The 22,732-nt window shown below is 47.7% G+C and overlaps 1 protein-coding gene and 1 long non-coding RNA gene across 2 annotated transcripts in view; one reads left to right on the top strand and one right to left on the bottom strand.

The window, feature by feature from the left end:
* Nucleotides 1–22,732, bottom strand: part of LOC120373931 (heat shock protein 75 kDa, mitochondrial-like) — a 70,435-nt gene that overhangs the window by 6,381 nt on the left and 41,322 nt on the right. Inside the window, exons 5-14 of the mRNA XM_039493005.1 lie at nt 21,199–21,270; nt 20,141–20,301; nt 20,037–20,038; nt 18,470–18,574; nt 16,114–16,187; nt 14,336–14,491; nt 13,749–13,869; nt 13,217–13,286; nt 3,395–3,542; nt 210–395 (exon numbers count right to left, since the gene is read on the bottom strand). Coding sequence (XP_039348939.1) covers nt 210–395; nt 3,395–3,542; nt 13,217–13,286; nt 13,749–13,869; nt 14,336–14,491; nt 16,114–16,187; nt 18,470–18,574; nt 20,037–20,038; nt 20,141–20,301; nt 21,199–21,270 — 1,095 coding nt within the window. The remainder of the gene's footprint in view (nt 1–209; nt 396–3,394; nt 3,543–13,216; nt 13,287–13,748; nt 13,870–14,335; nt 14,492–16,113; nt 16,188–18,469; nt 18,575–20,036; nt 20,039–20,140; nt 20,302–21,198; nt 21,271–22,732) is intronic.
* LOC120373934 lies at nt 4,805–10,630 on the top strand. The gene is made up of 3 exons (XR_005585814.1): nt 4,805–5,130; nt 6,599–6,685; nt 10,581–10,630. It is a non-coding gene; the product is annotated as an uncharacterized LOC120373934 (long non-coding RNA).

Here is a 22,732-nt window from a genome sequence, read left to right as displayed (position 1 = left end):
AGTGAACAACATATCTCAAAGGTTGTGTCTCCTTTGCAGCAGCTCTGCTGTATCCCGCAAGCCCATAAAATACACCAGACACAGGGGACCCCACAGAGAGGAAGCTGGGCCTGGCAGCAGAGACAGAACTCTTGGTGCTGAAGCCGATTGGTAGCAGCAGAGGGCAGCACACTGCTGCATCCTGCTGAGACACTGCATTGCTCACTCACCTCCATATCTTTTTTCTTCATGGCCTCGAAGTACGGCGAATGCTCGGCCAGGTGCCGATTGGGCGCACACAAGTAGTAGATATTTCGGCTCCCTGCCTGCATGCGGCTGGCGTACTCTGTCAGGCTGGTCAGCTGGCCTGCAGGCAGCGCCGAGGACTCGTAACGCAGCAGCTTCGCTATGTCCTCCTGGGAGAGGAGATTCACCTTGTTAGAGGTGTGATCTCCCTTGCAAGGGGCTGGAAACCTGCTCTGGTTTCTGCCCAGGTCTCCTGCAGTGCCAGACAGTACAGAGCAGCTCCCTGGGGGCAGCAGGGTCATCAGAGAAGCTGGAGGAGCTTCTCCCCCACAGCACAGACAGAGGGGAATGTGGTTTCTTTAGAGGGTATTTTTATGGCACTTGTCCTGGCGGTAGCTGAGCACCTCAGGGTTCCACACAGATCTCTGAACTACCTTAGCCAGCAGGCTAGGCTGGGGCATAGCAGCCACTCTGCACTCAGAACAAGCGTAGGCTGTCAGTAGCTGTTTTACCAACGTGGGAGAGAGGGGTGGTCAGGACGCCAAGATAATCCACCATGCCATAGAGCTTTTAGCCCTCCCACGAGCAGACAGAAGGGAGCTCAGTCCAAGGACAGAGGAGGAAACTCTCCTCTGCACTTTACAAATCCAAGTGATTACTGCAGGTGGAGGCTACGCCCAGCCATCCCATACTGTAACCCACAGGGACCAATGAAGCCTAATATGAGCAACTGCCTTAGCCACTATACCAGGTGGGTGTGTGGGTAACTATAGCTTCTAATATGGCACATATATGTCAGCAAAGGACTGGCAATATTTGCCATAAACACCCAGCCCTGTTAGCAGGCGCTGATCCTGCTGCCAAAGGGTTAAGTGGGTTCTGCTAACTCACTTTCCCTCCTAGATACAAAGGAGGTGGGAGTGGCCCTAGACTGGATCTAGAGTGTGGGCTAGGCAGTCCTGAGAGAGGAATCCTGGGAGAAGCGAAGCCTGGGCAGAAAGGCTGAGCTGAACATTATGTTCTGTTCTTGTTTACATATAGATTCCAAGGCAAGAAGGCACCACTGTGATAATGAAGTCTAACCACCTGTGTAACACAGGCCAGAAACCTGCCCCACAATAATTCCTAGAGCAGAGCTTTTAGAAAACATCCAACCTCGATTTAAAATTGTCACCGATGGAGAATCCACCATGACCCTTGGTAAATTGTTCCAATGGTTCTCTATTCTCACTATTAAAAATGTATGCTTCATTTCCAGTCTATATTTGTCTAGCTTCAACTTCCAGGCATTGGATCGTCTTAGACCAGGGTGGGCGAACTATGGCCGGGGTCACATCTGGCCCTCCAGAAGTTTTAATCTGGTCCTCGAGTTCCCATCAGGAGCAGGTCCAGAGCTTGCCCTACTCTGGTGCTCCAGCCAGGAGCAGGGTCAGGGGCTTGCCCGCTCCGTGCAGCTCCTGGAAGCAGCGGCATGTCCCCACCAGCTCCTACACATAGGGCAGCCAGGAGGTCCTGCATGGTGCCCCCACCCCAAGCGCTGCCCCGCAGCTCCCAGTGGTCGGGAACTGCAGCCAATGGGAGCTGCAGGAGCAGCACCTGCAGATGGGGCAGCGCGCAGATGGGGCTGCGCCCCTGCGTAGAAGCTGAAGGAGGGACATGCCACTGCTTCTGGGAGCTGCTTGAGGTAAGTGCTGCCTGCACCCCAGCCCCCCACCCCTGCCCCATCCCTGATCCCCATCCTGCCCTCCGAACCCTTCGGTCCCAGCCCACAGCACCCTCCAGCATTTTTAGAAGCGCTCTCTCTCTATAAGTCTATATTATATAACTAAACTATTGTATGTAAAATAAATAAGGTTTTTAAAATGTTTAAGAAACTTCATTTAAAATTAAATTAAAATGCAGAGCCCCCCGGACCAGTGGCCAGGACTTGGACAGTGTGAGTGCCACTGAAAATCAGCTTGTGTGCCGCCTTCGGCACTCGTGCCATAGGTTGCCTACCCCTGGGCTACAGCTTTGCACTGGAAGCCCATATACAACTGATTATCCGCCATGACCCCCAAATCTTTTTCAGAGTCGCTGCTTCCCAGGATGGATTCCCCCATCCTGTAAGTAGGGCCTCCATTCTTTGTTCCTAGATGTATACATTTAACCATATAAAAACCACATATTTAGAGCCCTGCAAATCGGTGGAAATCTGCTTTATATTCATGGATATCCGCATCCATGGACCATCTTTGCAGATTGGATGCAGATACAAATTTTGTATCCGCACAAGGCTCTACACATATTGTTTGCTAGAGCCCAGCTTACCAACCCATCCAGATTGCTCTGTGTCAGTGACCTGTTCTCTTCATTATTTACCAGTCCCCCAATTTTTGTGTCATCTACAAATTTTATCAGTGATGATTTATGTTTTCTTCCAGGTCATTGGTAAAAATGTTAAATAACATAGGGCCAAGAACCAATCTCTACGGAACCCTACTAGGGACACACCCACTCGATGATGATTCCTATTTACAACTACATTTTGAGTCTTGTCAGCCAGCTTTTAATCATGTGCCACATTAATTTTATATCTTTCTAGTTTTTTAATCAAAATGTCATTCAGTACCAAGTCAAATGCCTTACAGACGTCTATTACATCATCACTATTATCAGCCAAACCTGTAATCTCACCAAAAAAAAGATATCAAGTTAGTTTGACAGGATCTATTTTCCATAAACCCATGTTGATAGGCATTGATTATATCACTCTCCTTGAATTCTTGATTAATCGGGTCCTGTATCAGCTGCTCTATTATCTTGCCCAGGATCAATGTTAGACTGACAGGCCTATAATTAGGGAAGTGGGAGTATTAATATTCGTATTAATAAAACCAAGCGCCAAAGGGAGGGCATGTTTACTTTGTATAGTGTGTGGGCTGTGTCTGAGAAGGGATGGGCAATGGCACCTGTCCACATTCCCCTTTCTGAAAGCTTGTAGGACACTGTGAAGGTTAGAATATTTTGAAGGATCTGTAAATCTCCAAAGGGCCAGGCACAAAAGGCCACATGAGCAAATGATAGGATCCCTAGAAGAGAATCACCTTCCCGCACCACTGCCTTATCTCAAGTCCGGGCAGCAGTCTGTGCTCTTTCACACCAGCCAGACACTTAGTATGGTATGTACCTTGACGTCCTGCTCTGCTATGGTCACAATCCCCTCTCTCATGAACAGCCCATAGTCTTCAAAGAACTTGGCATATTTCTCAGGGTCCTTCTTGCTTTGGTCAATGAAAAACTTGATCAGCCTCTTCTGCAAAACATCCCGGAGTTTCCTGCAGTGAGAACAAGTATTGTTAAAAGCAGTCGATAGGCCAAGATATTCAATGGTTTTAGGTTAATGTCCCTTTCCCTGTATACAGCTTCAGTCATGGGTTTCCTACACAAGGGTTGGCTTGGAAAGAACAAAGGAGAAACACCAACCCACAGCCTTCTTGCCCTCACCCCATCTTCACACGGGATCTGAAATTGGTTTCTACTCTCATCTCAGGCAGGGGCAGCTCTTGGTGCTAGGGACGGGGTGAGGCAGTATCCCAAACCCACTGCTGGAGCCTGGCTCTCCCTGACTTAGGAGACCTCCACCATTCTGCACTGCACAAGGAGTTTAATGCACTCTCCTGATAGGCAGCTCACTCCATACCTGCCAAAATCAAATGCAGTGAGGAGGTGGCTATAATGCAGTCATTTTTTGGGGGGGTGGAGTGTTCTTGACTAATTAAGAACATATATAATGATGGAGGCTTTTTATCTTCCAATTAAGGAGAATTATTTTGATTACTGTAAGAAAGCACCTATTCTAAATCTCGAAGTACTTCAACAACAGCAGAATACATGATGCAGATGCAACCCCAAAGGCAACAACCCCACCTCACGCAATAGAATATAAAATAACACCCTGACCTCTCTCTCTGAACACTCAGCAATGACAGGAGCCTTGGTCTGTTGTCCTTCAGGACACACTGTAAGGAGGAGCGAATTCCAAATTCAAGGGCACTCTCAGAGGAGGCTGGCCTTACAGTGCTTGGCTCTGTTGACCCTCAGGGCATGGTGTAAAAGCTGATCTATTTGGTCAGACCTTTGATAAAGGGATAACTGTAGGGGTGTTATGTGTGTAGCTTAACATTGCAGCATGTCTGAAAAGAGGCCCAGAACACTGTCCAGTATTAGGAGGATGCTATGAAGGGCCTATTTCAAAGATGTATGCATAATAAATAGTGTTACTTTAGCATGGACCCAGCCTCCCAGTGTCTGTATCTGACTTTTGGATGTGTTTTATAACCTTTTACTTTCCAATCAATGGACCTGTTGGGAAAGTCAGAGGGCCCTAAATACTAAATTCAGTCTCCCAATTTCCAGCCAAGTCAGTCTGTACCATGCATGATATAGGACCCAAGAGGGAGCCCGGCAGGTATTCAGAACATCCAGCAGATTGTGACACGGAACGTTGCCCCAGCAACCATGAAATGTGACTGCTGAAAAAGTTTGCTCCTAGAATTGCTCTTAAGCACCCTCCCTTGTTCAAAGTGAGTGAACTCCCTACAGGAAAGGAGCGTTACTCACCTTGTGCAGTAACTGGAGTTCTTTGAGATGTGTCCCCCAGTGAGAGCTCCATTTCCGGTGCATGTGTCTCTGCACCCTTGATCTGAGATTTTTGGTAGCAGTGCTTGTTCGGCCCACGCATGTGCCTCCTCGCATCCTTGCACCCCGCACTGAGGATATATAGGTCTGTGAGGCGAACGACCTGTAGCTCCTTCTCTATCATAACGTCCCACAAGGTAAAACTTCAAAGCAGAGGGGAAGGAGGGCAAGTAGTGGAGCACCCACAGGGAAACATATCTGGAAGAACGCCAGTTACTGCACAAGGTGAGCAACCCATCCTTCTTCTTCGAGTAGTGTTCCTATGGGTGTTCCACTTCAGATGACTCCAAAGCAGTATCCCCACAAGGAGGGGGGAGAGTCAGAACAACATCCAATACCAAGAACAAAACTGCACTGCCAACTGCAGCATCTGATCTAGAGGCAAGAACCAGAGTATAATAGTTGGAGAAAGTACGTGCAGAGCTCCAGGTTGCAGCTCTGCAGATTTCAGACACTGGAATGTCTTTGAGTAATGCCACAGATGTAGACTGTGATGTTGCAGAATGAGCTAACACTCTAGAACAGTGGTTCTCAACCCGGGGTACATGTACCCCTACGGGTCTGCAGAGGTCTTGCAGGGGTACTCAACTCATCTAGATCAGAATTTCTCAACCTAGGGGTCGTGGTTTTGGACGGGTTTTGAGGGGCACTAGGGGTGGCAAGCAGGGCAATTGCCCAGGAACCCACGCCACAGGGAGCCCCACAAAGCTAAGTTCATGCTTCAGCTCTGGGCGATAGGGCTCTGGCTTCAGACAATGCTCACAAGTGAAGAACAGGTCAAGTATCACACTGAAATGTAAATACAATATTTATATTCCAATCAATTTATTTTATAATTATATGGAAAAAATGAGAAAGTAAGCACTTTTTCAGTAATACTGTGCTGTAACACTTCTTTATTTTTATGTCTGATTTTGTAAGCAAGTAGTTTTTAAGTGAGGTGAAACTTGGGATATGCAAAACAAATCAGACTCCTGAAAGGGGTACAATAGTCTGGGAAGGTTGAGAACCACTGCTCTAGAAAGAGGCTGAATGTCAGCAGACACATAATATGAAATAATACACCCCAAGATCCATCTTGAGACTCTCTGGGTGGAGACTGTGGATCCCTTGCATCTTGTCACAATTGAAACAAACAATCTAGGAGACTTTCAGAAAGGTTTCGTTCTGTCCAGATAGAAGGGCAACGCCTTTCTGACATCTAAAGTATCGAAGGCAGAATCCTGCCTAGTCTGATGTGGTTTCAGGAGAAAAACTGGAAAGTGAATAGACTCATCTATATAAAATTCAAAGGACACATTGGGTAAAAACTTGGGATGTGGTTGCAATGATACCTTATCCTTAAAAATACAATGAAAGAAGGATCTGTCATTAAAGCTCCCAATTCTCCAACTCTCTAGGCAAAAGTGATGGCTACCAAGAAAGTTGTTTTCATTGATATGTGAACCAATGAACATGTAGCTAATGGCTCAAAGTGGTCCTTTGTAAGAACAAAGATCAAGTTCCATACAGGAGCAGGTTCTCTAATCTGTGGAAATGGGTTCATTAGGCTTCTGAGAAACCTTGCGACTGTGGGGTGAGAAAAACAAACAAACAAAGAAAAAACCTTTTATCAAGGAGTGAAAGGCTGTGACAGCCGCAAGTGAACCTTGATCAAGCTCATATCAAGACCAGATCTTTTGAACTCAAACAGGTAGTTAAGGACAGCGGATAGAGAAGAGTGATCTGGAGAAAATTGTTGAAGGATACACCAGTGATGAAATCTCTTCTGTTTCTGAAGGTAAATAATTCTCAAAAATGTCCTTTTGCTGTTTAATAATATCTGTTGTACTTCCGTTGAACAGGGGGTCTCTATCCCCAAAAGCCATCTAGGAGCCATGCCTGAAGTTACAGAACTTGCAAGTTGAATGAGGTAATGATACCAAACTTGTCTCAGCCAGGTGAGTGCAATTACAATGAATCTAGCCTTGTCTTGCTTGATCTTGTTGAATACTTTCAAAACTAATGGTGGTGGTGGACACGCATGAAGCAGACCTCTTGTCCATGAGAGGAGGAAGACATCCCCCAGTGATTGAGGGTCTAGTCCCACTCTCGAGCAAAATTTCTTGCACTTGTATTGCAAAATTTCTTGTGTTGGTGGTGGTTGCAAAGAGGCGCACTTCTGCCAACTCCAAGTTAGAAATATGCCATTGAAGACTTGCATGTCCAACTCTCATTAGTAATTCTGAGGAAAATGCCTGCTGAGGTGATCTGCCATAGTGTTCTGCATACTTGGGAGGTAAGAAGCTCAGATGATTATCTGGCTGACTATGCACCAATTCCAGAGTTTTAGTGCTTCAGCACAAAGTGAGGAAGAATGCATCCCACCCTGAGATTGATGTAGATCATGCAGACCATGTCGTCTGTCATGATCTTGATGGACTGGGCCTTGATCAGAGGAAGGAAATGAATGCAAGAATTTCTGACTGCCCTCAACTGTAGATGGTTGATGTGGAGAAGCTGCTTTTGGGACGACCATTTGCCTTGGATTGTGTGTGACTCCAGATGTGCATCCCACATCCCAAGAGGGATGTGTCTGATGATATGACGATGGTAAGAGGTTCTTGACTAAATGGGGACTTCTGCACAAATCTTTGAAGGGCTCTTGAATCAGCTGAGTGACTGTAGAACCAACCAAGGGAGAGACATATGCTTGCTGGTCATATAGACTGTCTTGAGCCATCCCTGGAGGCATCGAAGATGTAAACTGGTGTGTTGTGTTACGAAAATGCAAGCTGCCATGTGCCCTAACAGTTGGAGGCAACTTCTTGCTGAGGTTTGAGGACTGAGCTGAATCCTTGAGAAGCTGGGAGAAGATGACAAGGGATGGATCACTCAAAATTGCTCTGTTTTGTTCATTATCTCTTAAGCATCCGACACTGGTTGCTGTTAGAAGATAGGATACTGGGCTCAGATGAACCACCGGTCTAATCCAGTATGGCTGTTTTTATGTGATTCTTTTGGGCAACATATCTGTTCATATGTAGGTAAACCCTGGCTGTCACATCCAGAGAAGCTCCTACGAAATCTATCCGATGTGCTGGTGTAAAAGCAGACTTCTTGAGATTGAGTCAGAGGCCTAAACTGTGGAATACCAACCTTGCTGTTTGTACTGCTGACCACACCTCTTGATAATATCAGTCTGCTGAGCAACCAATCATTGACACATGGGAGGATGAGCCAGCCAGTGCAGCCAGGGTTTGGGGCCCGCTCCAGCCTGGACTGGGGTCCCATCGGCTCACCTGGCATGGTGCAGCAGGGACCTCGTTGGCATGTCAGGGCTGGGGTCCCTCCCACCAGCCTGATGCAGGGCTGCTGAGGTTAATGGTAAACTTTGGTTAACCGGTAAGCCTAATGCTTACCAGTTAACCTTTTACATCCCTAGTAGGTAGGTGGGTATGACTGCCATGATCTTTGAGAATACCTTTGGGGCAGAGGAGAGGCCAAAAGGGAGCAAGAGGGGCTGGTAGTGGTCGAAGTTGACTATGAAGCAAAGAAATCTCTTATGAGAGTGGTGAATCACAACATAAAAATAAGCATCCTGAAGGTCGAGAGTTGCAAACCAATCCCTGCAATTTAGGGGGGAATTATAACTGCAAGGGTCACTGCCCTGATTTTCTGCTGTTCACATCACTGTTCAGATGTCTGAGATCTAATATTGGTCTCCATCCTCCGTTCTTTTTGGGAACCAGAAAGTACTTGGTATAAAACCCCTTTACCTTGTGCTGAACTGGGACGGGTTCTATATCTCCTAAGCATGGAAGTGAGGCAACCTCCTGTCTCAGCAACTGAATGCAAGATGAGCCCCTGAAAAGGGACAGGGAAGTGGGGTAGGTGGGGAGGGAGGAATAGAAGTGAAATGGATGGAATAATTAGATATTATGGTCTCCAAAACGCATTTGTTGGTGTTAAGCTCTTCTGCGCAGGTTGAAATTGGGAGATGCGGTATCCAAAAGTGGGGGGATGTGGATAGAATGGTGCAGCAGTAAATCCCTGTGGAGTGGGTGGTTCACACTCTCGACCAAGCCATCACAACTGGCACTCGGACAATCCAGATGGCTGGGATGAAGTAGCTGTGGCCTCTTGGTCACTGGTTCGGGTGGCTGACAGAAGCTAGAAAAATGAGCTGGGTGAGACCTCTGCGCTCTCTGAGACCTGCTTATATTATTATTTGCAAGGGTAGAGATCCCGAGGGATCTAAGTGTGTCCCTCAAGTCCTTCAAAGTGGGAAGAGACGAGGAAGTTGTCCTTAGATTCAGAAAACAACTTGTGACCGATGAAAGGAAGGTCTTCTATAGTAGATTTGTAACTCACTAGGGAAGCCAGATTGCTGGACCCAGATGCTCATTGTATCATGATAGTGGTCGAAATGGAGTGGGCTGCAGTACTGGCTGCATCTAAGGCCTGGTCTACACTGGGCCGGGGGGGGGCGCGGAGGGAAGCAAAGCCATCTAGGTTATGCAACTTCAGCTACACGAATAACATAGCTGAAGTCGATGTACTTAGATCTACTCACCACGGTGTCTTCACTGTGGTGAGTCAACTGCTGGCACTCCCCCGTCGACTCCATCTGTGCCTCTCGTGGCGGTGGAGTACTGGAGTTGACGGGGGAGCGCTTGGTGGTCGATTTATTGTGTCTAGACTAGACGCGATAAATTGATCCCCGCTGGATCGATCGCTGCCCGCCAATCCAGCGAGTAGTATAGACATACCCTAATGCAGCCTGTAATGGCATCTTTGTCAAGAGCTGACCTCCATTTATGATGGCCTTAAATTATTGATGGTGAAATATTCAATAAAGGTATTCAATTTATTGTAAGGCAGGTAGTCACGGTTTGACACGAGCACCTGGTGATTCACTATCCTGAATAATAATGTCACAAAATCTACTCTGTGACTGAAAAGATCAAGATGCTTCTGCTTCTTGTTATATGGGGTAGCCACGGTGTTGTGCTGCCTCCCACGTTCATTAACTGCATCTACAAACAAGGAATTCAGTGTTGGATGTGAAAATAAAAATTCTGAACCCTTGGATGGGACGTAGTATTGTTTGTTGACCTATTTGCACATAGCAGGTGCCAGGGCAGGAGTCTGACAGACCATCCTGGCTGGCTGTAGAAGGGCCTCATTAATTGGAAGTGCCACACATTTCACAGCAGAGGTATGTAAAATGAAGGGTTAAAATCCATGTGCATTTTATATAACAACCACTCCATTGGTATATGGATTGTGCCAGCTCTTTTTTTAGACCCAAAGTCCAGAGTTTGGTCAAGAGACCAGAGGCCTAGCAAATAGTGATTAGCTAAGAGAAAGCTGGGGTAAACAGATAATCTTGTTTTTGCTAAAATAGGCCTGGTCAGCAAATTGTCAGGTGTTGGAGCTAAGAACTAAATAATTGTGTCTTATTCAGAGTTGCAAATTGAACAAAGAATCCCTGTTCCTATTGTGTCAGTCTCTTCTGTAGGGAACGTTCTTCCCACAGATCCAACCTTGAGTTTATGAGAAGTTGGCACATGTCAGTATAAGATATGGCATCCTTCCACCTCCCTTCCCAGGGACCAATGCCTGCCTTAAGACATAAAGGGGACAATCTTTATTGCCATATACTTTCACTGTTTCTTTGCTTTAATCCCTAGGAATGTACCTGTTGGACAATCAAAGGAGTTGCTCCATTCCTATGGACCCCAAATTAGAATTCAACATATATATTTTATACTAATAACATTTTATCAAAGTATTAATTAAATGTTAACTTGCTAACTTAAGACCATGGGCGGAGACATTATGTAACCTTTTAACCATTGACTAATGTGCTAACTTGTTTTGCTGCAAAACCTATCCTGGAGTGTGGAACTGCCTACCCCATCACTTTCTCCCGCCCACGGAAAATCTATATATCCTATTGTAATCGATTGATTGACAGTGTCTCTGAGCCTAATAAGCAAGGTGACACTCCGCTAGCGCTGTGTGTAATAAACTCCTCTGCTTGACTTCTACACGGTGTGGATTTATGTCCTTCATAAAAGGTCCAAGAGTTTATTATAGGAGTCCTGGACTTGCACAAGAGGAATTTGAAGTACATCTGTGACATGGTTCATCAGCTTCTGGAACTGTCGAAAGTCATCCACCACGGAGGGTAGTAGAGGCATTACAGCCTCATCCGGCAATGATGAGGACATATCTGTGTGAGGTGCCACCTTGTCAGCCCTTGCCTCCTGTTCTTCAAAGGTCTCCTCTACAGCTCCAGCTGTCCTCTCACAGGGGAGGGAAAGGGCAACTCCCTAGCAGGCTGGACCAACAGCCCCTATATGGACAACTGGATGGGTTGAAAGGAGATTTCAGAAGTCTCCATGGCATGGGGTAGCATCGGCTCTGAGATGGGTGACGAGGTGGAGGTTGGTCCCAATCTTGTCCAAGTCTTCTGACCAAGAAGGTGGGTCTTGGAGGAGGGAACAATGATTCATCAAATGGTTTAGAATCTTCTGATGGAGAGAAAGCAGATTCCGGTTCCAATGGCAGTACCAATGAAGCTGTTGGAGGGAAGTCATAGCATGAAAATGGAATGAGACACAGACTCCTCCCGAAGGCTGGTGCCCCTCATGGAGTTATAACCCTTCTGAAAAGGGAGGGACCCAAAGGAGAGAGAGACTCTGGGTATGGGGCAGCGAAGATGTCCACAAGAGGAGGCTAGGTCTCAGCTCTTCCCAGAGCTAGAGGGGTCCAGTCCACCAGAGCTGCGGCAGAGACAGTCAGTGCCACAGCCACTGAAGACAAAGACTGCACCATGGGTAACTGATGCTCTCAATGATCGTTCTTCATCAGTGCTGGTGGATCCTGGGGTTTCTGTTTGTGAGGTACCAGAGGCACTAGTGCCACCAAAATTGTGTGGGCTTTCTTGTCATGCTTCTGAGGACTTGGGACATCCTAGGTTCTCTTCAGCTAAGCTTATAGACTTGTTCAGTTTAGGCAGGGCTGAATCCAACTTTTTCAAGTCTTAGCCTCAAACTTATGAGAATGCTCTCTGCTCTCCTGACAAGATTCCGCCAAGGGATCTGTGGAGGTCGATTCCTTTGCTCCCAAGTTGGACCTCATGGTGGGAGACACACTCCTTGTTGAGTCAAGCCAGTGTACAATGGAGGGAGGGAAGTCCTCTGGCCAGGGTCCGATTGCGGCATCATGCCCTTTTTCATTAGGTGGAACTGAAGGTGAAGTCCCCACCCTTCCTGAGTATGGCTGGAGAATGAGCAGCAGATACTACAACTTGCTGCAATGTGGGCTTCCCTGAGAGTGCTAGCAGCATTGGTGATCATCGTTGACCAGGAGGGTTTGTGGGAAGAAAGCACAAATTTTGAAGCCTGGAGTAGTGAGCATAGTTCAGTACTGAAACAGGGTACAGAATGAGGGGTGAAAGAGGAGTGGCTCTCCAGGCCAGGAAGACTAATTACAAAACACTATAACTATCAGATAAAAACTTGAGAACACTTGAATGATAAAAACTCTTTACAGATAGCTAAATATAGTCACAGAGAAATGAGAAAGCCAAAGTTTTGGACACTGGAGGTTCTGACACAGACAACGAGGCAGTGAGAAGGAACTGAAGAGGTGGTCAGTCTGCACCGTCCTTTAACTGCTCAGTCAGGGGCATGAGGTGAGCCAGGGTGCATGTGAAGACCAAAAGACGCTGCTTGCAAAATTTTCCATCTCTGGGCACATGCATACCCCATAGTGGAATACACATGGGAACCACTCAAAAAACTGGAGCTCTTCACAATGTATGTCCCTGTGGGTGTTCCATTACCTGCCTTCCTTCTACTCTGCCTCAGTTTCCCTTGTGGAACTTTGTGGTAGTGAAGGAACTGAGGGTGGTTTGTCTGCACAGCCCTATATGTCCTCGGTGCAGGGCATGAGGATGAGCGGGGCGCATGCATGGGCTGAACAGGCACTGCTACCAAAATCTTCGCTCAAAGGCGCAGGCACACCAGAAGTGAAACACTCACAGGGACACTACTCAAAGAAGAAGCTGGATGGTGCAGAGCAAGTTAACACTCTGTCTACCATGTCTAGTTGAGAAACACCTCGTGGATGAGAGAGTTTGGAGCTTCTCGGGCTACACAGTATCAGATTATACACAGAAACTCTTGTTAATGGGAACTGCACGGCTCACCTGCTAGGTCTTGATCTGAAATGACATCCTATAGCTTATCACCACCCACCCAGAGACGGGTTAGCACTCACCACAATCCCCTAGGAACCAGCCTCTCTGTCTGCTCACCTGATGAGGGTGCTCTCCTGCAGCAGCTCCCTGCTGAGATTCAGGGGAATGTCCTCACTATCGACAACACCTAGAACAAACAGTGGCAATGAAGTGACTCAAGACTAGGATACAACTGGACTCAGGACTCAGCCCTTTGCTAAATCCTCCCTTCCCACAAATCTCCAACAGATGTCTCATGTCACCATCCTGGCTGCCTTCAGAAATCTGCCTCAACTGCACTAAGGGTATGTCCATACTACCCGCCAGGTCGGCGGGTAGCAATCGACTTCTCGGAGTTTGATATATCGCGTCTCAGCTAGACGCGATATATCGAACTCTGAACGCGCTCCCATCGACTCCGGAACTCCACCACCGCGAACGGCGGTGGCGGAGTCGACGGGGGAGCCGCGGACTTCGATCCCGCGCCATGAGGACGGGTAAGTAGTTCGACCCCCCCCTGCCCCCGAGTGTAGACCAGGCCTAAGTGACACTCAAGGAAGGTGCTGCTGCAGACCATTGCACTCTCCTGCTCGCTCCCTGACCAGCCTACCTCTGAGGAAACGCAGCCATTTTGGCAGGATGTCAGCGGCTTTGGTTTGGATGAGGATTTTGCGGCTGTAAAGGGCAACACTGGAGCCCAGCTCCCTGCTGACGTCAAACATGGATGGTTTCTGCGGAAGCAAGAGAAGAAGTTACACCATCAAAAGCCATGGGGCATTGCTTGGGGCCCCAAGTGGGGCTCATACGAAAGCCCCACACTCTGCTGATGTTCACTATAGGTTTCACAGGTCTGAGGAGATCAGAGCAAATCACATTTTTATCCTCCCCACCAAAACGGAACTACAGGAGCATGTGAATCTTGCTCTGTGAGGGTTTCTCCCACCTGAGCCAGATTCTGCTCATGACAAATAGACACAGTTCAATGCACCCTAATTATCCTGCGGCACGCTACCCTCATTGGAGAGATGCTTCCATCTCTTTTAGGCACTGGGAATTCCCTTTTGGCTACTCCAAAAGCAATTCTGCAGTGCTGGGCACATAAGGCTGCAGCTGTTCAAGTTGGAAGGGATGTCTATTCTGTGATCCTTTCCTTCACTGAGGATTTCCCACACCCCCAAGAGAATGCCAGAGTCTCACCATCTCAGGCACATAAAAGATACTGCGGATATTGAGGGGGGCATCTGTCTTGTAGTGCAGGGTGTAGCGAGGCTTGTCGTAAGCCTGGGCTATGAAGCGGTAGAACTCCTCGTGCTGCCATTCACCAATCTCCTTGGAGTCCATCATCCAGAGTGCCTGTGCGGGAGGAGGGAGGGTTAAAATCCCCACCCATCTGGTAACACCCACAGACACACACACACCCCACAGCCACATACTAAGACAGGCCCCCAAGTCATACCTCCTGCCTTTTAATAGCAAGCCCAATAGGCCCACTGTTCTTGCAGCTCAGGCAATATGCTGAGCAAGCTTCCTTTTTTAAAAGGGTCATTCCCAAACAGCCTCTTAATAAGACCAGAAGTTACAAAGGTGTTGGAGGGTTCCAAGATCCAAGGTGTAACTGGGATTCAGTGGGGAGTTCAGATGCTTTACAGCACCTGTTTCTAGGACCAGAGTTTTGCGCTGCTCCCCAGAGTTCAGACCGCAGTCCGTTAAAAAGCCAGCAGGTCTTCACTTGTGCCCAAACAGCATATCATACTTAAGGCTAAGATTTTTTCATGGTTATTTTTAGTAAAAGTCACAAACAGATCATGGGCAATAAACAAAAATTCCTGTGACTTGTCCATTACCTTACTAAAAATAACTGGGGGCAGGGCTAGGTAGTGGGGGAGAATGGAGTCCCATGGGGGGAGGGGGACAGGGGGCAGAGACACTGACAGGCCAAGCCCCCCACCATGGCAGAGGGCACAGCCCCGACTCGGGGGAGGGGGGGGGACGACACGACACAGCCCTTGCTCCAGAGCTGGCCCACCTGCAGGACAGGACCACGTGGCCTGACTGCAGCCCCCGCCAAGCCTCAGCAGCAGTGGGAGGGGGCATATGACCCTTGGAAGCCACCAGGGGGGCACACGACCCCAGCTGCAGCCTCCGGCAAAAGCCGTGGGACTGGAGCACATAGTCTCGGCTGTAGCCCCGCCAAGCCCGGGACTCAGTGCACAGCCCCGCAAAGTGCCCCTCCATCAAATCTCTGTTAAACCTTCACAAGAGCCGAGATCGAAGCTCTCCTCTCTGCTACCAAAACAGCTGGCACAGGCAGCATCCATCCAGATTTCCTTAACTATATTGGGCCAAGAGGGTGTGACTGGATGGCAGCAATATTGATGGAAGTCATCACCCCCAGCAAACTTCCAACAACTTGGAGACGATCAGAAGTCATTGCCATTTTATAACCTGGAAAGCTGCCCAACAACCTTCACAGCTACTGCCCTCTCTCTCCTCTGAACAAGATACAAATTACTGGAGTGGGTGATCCTGGCGAGGCTGATCCCCATCCTGGAGACCACAATCCCCCAGAACAGGCATTTTTCAGTGCAGGGAAAAGCTGCTGTGATCAAGTGCTTGCACTGTCTACACATACTCAAGCCAGCTTCCAGCAGAAGCTTAAAACAGCCGCAGCTTTTATCGATTTATCAGACTACGACCCTGTCAGGCACAAGAGTGTACGGCTGAAGCTATCCAACCAGCTTCACCACAACCAGACATTTCAACTCACTAGGTCAATGGTTTCGGAAAGAATGTTCATCTTGAGTAACTCCTCACCTCAGAAAGGCTCTGTGATCCCCAGCCCTGGACAATCACCACCACCTCATCCATTCGCAGTCTTTGGTCCTTTCTGGACCCATTCGCTCATTTTCTGAGCCCACTGCAGGGTTACAAGTTTCCCCCTCAATCACTGCCCTGCCCATAGCTCTCAATCTAACCTGTAACGTGTTGAGGCGTCTCCCGTTGAGGAAGAGGGGAAAGCTGATGAAGTTACTGTATTTTGTCACCACATCTGGAACAGAGAGAAACATTTTCAACGAAAAAAACCCAGAACCCAGGTCTTATCAGTTTCAACCACCATATTGTTGTGACCAAGGTGAGCTGTGGGAACCTGTCATATCAGCACAGATTAGCCCCTGCTCTCCACTGCAGCCTGCTCCTGCCCCCCACAGCATTTTACCACAGCCCATTAGGTAATCAGAAAAAAATCATGGAATGGAATAGTTCAGAAAAGAGCAACGAAGAACATTAGAGGTCTAGAGAGATTGAATGTTTAGCTTAGCAAAGGGATGGTGACTGGAGGTAGTGGCGGTGAGAACAGTCTACAAACATCTGAACTGCGTGAATACCAAAGTGAGAGAGGAGTATTTAATGTAGCACTCTGAGGTACAAGTAGGAGTAATGGGACAGAAGGAAGGGAACATTTTGGCTGAATATCAGTGAGAGCCATCAAGCTGTAGAACCCTCTCTCGAAGGAAGCAGTGGATTGGTCAGGGCATATAAAACTAGACTCAGCAAAATGCCAGAAAAAAACCTCTAGCAAATAATCCTGCACTGCCCCAGGGAGAGGAGGGGACGACGTTAAAGGACTTTTGTCTCTCTTACTTCTACGGTTACAACTTTGGTATGTCACAGCCGATTCTGTAGTGACGACCATATACTTAACACTCCTCAACACAGGATCTCAAAACATTATGGGACGAGGAGAACATAGGGACACCCACAGTTAAAGGGTGGGGAGTTCAAGTGTTTCCATGGTTACCCAGCTTTTACCGTGGCTCACAACTTTCTGAATCTTTCACTTGTCAGGATGGAATTTAAGAGGCTTGGTTTCTGCCCAGAGGTAAATGAGTTTCTTTGAAAAGTTTGAGCAAAAATTATTCAGCTACTTGAGAGCAGAGAGGGAAGGGGATACTTTCCCATTAGATATGGAATTCTTGCTTTAAAAAACAAAACAAAACAAAACAAAAACCAACCCAGCTCTAGCATCTATGCAGTGTGAAGTGGAGAGCTGGAAACCGGCAGGAATATGGTTCCTAGGGAGGAGAGGTGACTTTCAGGATCCTAGGAAAAACTGGTTTAAATTTGGCCATGTTAGAACCATTTTAAAATGCAATTCGCACAAGTGCATGTGTGGTAAAATATTTTAAACAATACACCATTCACCGTGCACACAAAACAGACAGGGGTCCATGGAAATAGCAGCAGGAGATCATGTAATTAGACACTGAATTGCAATGCCTATGCGGAAGTGGGCAAAGCCTGCCATAACCTTCTCATTTGTTAACTACATTTTGAAATCTCAATGTTTCTTTTAACAGTTTTTCCTCTACCCTGTGAAATACAAGGAATTAAGTCAGGGTTAAAAGACAAGGGGTCTAAGCTCCCAGACATGTCTATAGAAAAAGCAGGCATGCCAATTCAATCAGATTTTCCCATTTCTTTGGGAGAAGTCAATGAGTTAAACTAGCAGCACCCTGTATATTCCTCAATTAGAACAGAGGTAGAAGGAAGTGGAGTAATGGCCTTTGGGGCTGGCAAGCTGTTCCTGGATTATATAAATACAAGACACGTTCTACTTTGGTGAGCAGCACCTGTGGTGAGCAAAGGACAGATATCCTCTGCACACACCCCATCTGCCCAAACTCACCCTTAGAATCTCATCATCCTCCGCTCTTCCCAGGCCTCTTCAGCAGAGGAGCTCAGAACATATTACAAACATTAGCAACCCCATTGTAATAACACCCAAGTAAGAGAGAACTTCTGAGGTGTGGGATCCTTCCAGCTTTCTAATACTGGCCATGACACTTTCCACAGCTCCAGGCTAACCTGGGAGGATTAGGGTTTGCCTGGGATTGCTCAAAGGAAGAGAAAGCATGGTGGTAGAAGAGCTACAGAGGGGACCATCCCACAGTGCCTCACCCCATCACTGCAACCCTTACACTGATCCACAGGGCTCCAGAAGCCTAGTCGATCTTCACAAGAGACTCAGCATCGATGTGGAGCCCCACAAGGGCAGGAATATAAAGTGGGTAGACCCACGGGGCTCTGGCAATGAAATGTCAACCCTCTGCACGACAGTGTCAACCAACAGGCAATTTACAAGTGTTTAAGCATCAAAGGCTGGGTGTCCAGCCAGTGCAGGAGACTATGAGTCAGGACGCTGGGGTCTAATCTAAGCTCTGCCATCATGTCACCACCTCTCCAGGCCTCTGTGAGATGGGGACAGCAATCCTCAGGGGAAAGGGGCTACAGGAGTCCAAAGAATACCATTTCATTTCCCCACCCGATCACCTTTGACACGGTCCTCATTCGCAAATTCTTTGCACTCCTCTTTGAGATGGATAATTATTTTGGTCCCAGGTCTGACGCCAGAGGCTTCGATCTCAAACATTCGAGCTAGGAATAGAAACACAGCATCACATAGAAACCTTTTCCTTGGGGATGTTTATTAACAAGGAGAATGAAAAGGGAATATTTCATTAACTAAGGAGACGATTTTCAAAGCACAAATGAAACTACAGCACCCAGCTTCCACTGAAGTCAATGGAAGTTGGGCACTGTGGAGTTTTACATGTTGTCACCCAGATATATAATATGGTGATGCAGCCTGTGGAGACTACAGGTCCCAGCAGACAATGCTTCACAATACCAGCAGCCTCTACTGACAACAGCACTGCGCACTGGGTGATGTTGTCTGCCTGGGCTAAAACTCCATGGTAGCAACTGAAATCTTCTACATTTATACAGATACTTGCAGCCCTCCAGGCTCCAGACAAGCAGACTGCATGGCTCTTTATTGGTCCAGCATGTGTGTCCCAGCCTATGATTATTTCCACTAGAATGCAGCGACATCCTCTGATGAAAGGCTGCTGCACTGAGCTAAAGGGCCCCTTTGCTACCAATAGTCATCTCCACTCTTTCTAGTTCAGAGTGACTGCCCCATCTGTCTGAGGGTTGAACGCCCCAGGGAGCAGCACCGATTCAAGGGTGGAAAGCACACATTGTGAAAGGTGCGGGAATGGCAGGTGATCCTTCAGTGACCCTGACAGGTTACAAGCAGGAGGACTGTAACATTTAGCACAATAAAGCAGATTATTATCTGGAACACAACAGGATCTGAAGTTTCAATTGTAAAACAGTTTTCAGGGATTTATAAACTCAGCAAATTCTTTCTCCCACTGGCTTTTAATAGGCGGTGGTTCTTTTCACATCTAGGGCTCTGGTCCAAATCTGGCCCAAGTCTGCAGTAGCTCAAAGCTTCTGCCATCTGATGGACATTCTGTGGTCTGTGTGAAATGAGTGGGTGATCTATATGGAAGTCCAGCTCACAGAAGATGTGTGCCCATGTTATAACCAACACCACAACAGGCCTCCTCGTTGGCATTCTCAGCAAAACAACCAGCCCACAGAGACTGAATTTCCTTCTCACCCCTTCAGTATCCCTTCAAGACAGGGCTGAGGCACATTGGTGGGTTGGAGATGGGGAAGCTTGTGCCGCCTGTGCCATGCCTGCTCTGTGGGCAAACTGCAGTCAGTTTCTATGGCTGTCAATCTGGCACACTTAGCAGGACTGAATTAACGTGTGGTTTTCTTGTTTAACAAGCCCATAGCAGCAAGGAGCTGACAGCTCAGGCTGCAGTGAAGGGCACCACACAGCTCTCCTAATGCACCATTCTCTTGCCTTATAGTAGCCTTGGCTATTCAAACCTGAGCTCTGTGCCAGCACAGCCAGGCTGCTGAGTTACATGCGGTGGTGGTTCTGTAATCAAGACTTTCATTTGTAACCTAAGCAGGATTTTAACCGAGGTGTCTAGCTGCAAAAGACCAATGCCCTGCCTCACCTTGCACCTCCCTGCACAGCTTCCAGTCCACACCCAGGTGGAGCTACAGACAATATCACAACACTCGCTCGTTCTCTCTAATACATTGGCCTCCAATAATTCCAGTTTTGCAGACTCTTACCCATCTGAAGACCAGTGGTAGCCTGGGCTCCCGGACTCTGTAGATTGCGAGTATACCTCCACTTTATCAGCCACCATGAAGGCAGAGTAGAAGCCCACTCCAAACTGGCCAATGATCTTACTACTGGCTTCCGCCTGGCTCTGCAGTGCATCCAGAAATGCCTGTAGGGACAACAAGTAGCAGGTATACTGGACTGCAGGTCCACTGACCCTAGGCTACAGCTGGGAGGCTGCAACCTCCTCCCAACCCCCCATAGCTGCTCTCCCCACGCTCCCTGACTCAGCCTGTTGCTATGTTTGCTCAGTGTGAGCCTGGCACCCCAGAACATTCATCTCCAAGGGGATCCCTCCCCTTCAACTGCTTTGCAGCATTCAGCACTCTGGGGGGCTGAGCTCACCCTCCTGGGGACAGCACAAGTGGAAGTTGCTCCAGTGACTTGCTCCTACAGAGCAACATAGTACAGGAGGAGCAGAGACTGCAGCTCTGGAACAAGAAAGCGTTGCCTAGGGCAGCACTTGCTGCACAGGTGGGAGAGAGGAAAGAGAATGGCGTGTGATTGCTCAGTTGCAAGAAATGAATGAGGATCTCAGAGATGGAAAAACCCAACAGATACATGCACCAGCAAACACTGTGTCCACCCCTGGCCCGCCAGTAACTGTGTTGCCACTTGCAGACTTAGAAAACATGATGGTAGGTAGAGAGCTTGTGGATCTGGATCACTATGCCTTGGGGGAAAGAAATTTGCTTTTACAAAGCGGCACAGCTAAGTGCACCATGACTATATAAAGAGCCTGGATCTACAAAATACAGGACACATAAGGGATCCCCAGCTAATGGGACCCTGCTCCCCCAATAAGAGGAAAATGGTTCTTTAGTGTTGTCCTGGTACCAATGACCACACACTTCAGGGGTCAGGAACGACAATGGAGCCTTGGGCTGGTTTCACCTCCCAACAGGGGTCTCCTTGACGATAGGGCCTCAGGAGATGCAGGATGGAGAAGCCTCAGGGGGATGAAAATGGCCACGAGGACACAACATAAAGGAGGCATCTCTCTTACCTTCGAGCCAGATCGAGCAATGGTGCCGAGATTAGAAACAAGCTCCTCCTGGGTCATTCCAATGCCAGTATCCTGCAGGGAATACAATGATAGAACTTGATGTACCAGGGCACGTGCATTTCTGCAGCAGACAGGACACAGAGAGTCCCAGTAAATTCCCCAAAATCAGACACCACTATCATTGGGGACCTTTAGCTAATAAAATGAAAGAATGGATTTTGGTTCCCCTTCCCCAGGCCAGGACATGGGAATCAGGGACATGCACAGTTCTAAGGTGCAGAAATGACTTCCCAGTGGCTACAAACCAGATGTTAGCAGAATGCAGGGCAGACACAAAAATGCACTAAGAGACCAACTGACTTCTATACCCTCATAACAGAATACTCTCAACACAGCAGTACCTACTGACCCTGACCAAGAGGGCCCCACTGTGGTAGGTGCTGTACAGACACTTAGTGAAAAACAGTCCCTGTCCCTAAAGAGATCAGACAGACCAAGTGTGGGAGAAAGGAAGGCTAATCCCCAAGGTCCCGCAGGGAGTCTGTGACAGGGCAGTGAATTGAACCCAGATCTCCCAAGCCTCAGCCAGTTCAGTACTTTGACCATAAGACCCTCCAGCCTCATTGTGGGTGCTACCGTGAACCAACTCTTCTTTATTCTCCTTGTCACCTTCACTAGCCCAATGCTACCCTCTGCAAAACTCCACTGCCAAGTATGCTGGTAGAACTCTGGCATCCAGGCTGGATAACTGAGCACAAATGTGTGTGAGAGCACTCTCATCCTGGCTTCTCCCACAGAGGCTGCCATTTGTGTTGGGAGGGCCAGAAACTGGCTATTACACTGACTGTTACCTGCCATGTAGCCCAGGCCTCTGGTAGCATGAAGTTTGTTGGTCTATTGTGAGTTATTTTAATCCATTTCAGTCTGAATTTACACTCCCATTTATCACAATAAATAACTGACTCCTGGCCGTCCTTGCTTATCCATCTCTCTGATCCTTGGACATTAGCAGTAAGAATGGGCTCTGGTTTGCTTTGATTCAGTTTTAGTTTTCCCTGCTGCTCCTTTGGACAATTCTGTGGCAGCATGGCAAAAATCACAACTCAGAAATGGCCAACCCATAACATAGGGGTCGAGTCCACTGTGAATACACCAGTTCTTACTTCCTGCTTTGCAAGAGCTTCCCTGAATCCTCCCATGTTGGGCTTCCCTTTTAAGTTGCTGCTTTTGAACTCAGTTCCCTTCATACCTTCCACAGAAACAAAGCGCAAGCTAATCACATCAGAACGGTGAGAAAATGGGCTTGGTGTCGCTTTTCAAACCCAAACTTCCCACAGCACAGCATCACCAGCTGCATTACAAAGGGTCAAGTGAAGTCACTCCAACAGAAGTCTCTGAGTCTCTCTGATTATGCACGATGGCACATGAACTGTAACCAAAGTTAATGCCACAGTAAAATGAGGTTTTCATCCAAAGGAGGGGTTTGAGTCATCTACTATCACCGAGAACAAATCACTACATGCCTTGCAAAACC

Source organism: Mauremys reevesii, linkage group 10 (assembly GCF_016161935.1).
Source record: "Mauremys reevesii isolate NIE-2019 linkage group 10, ASM1616193v1, whole genome shotgun sequence".
NCBI lineage: Eukaryota > Metazoa > Chordata > Testudines > Geoemydidae > Mauremys > Mauremys reevesii.
This window is presented reverse-complemented; position numbering and strand designations above follow the sequence as displayed.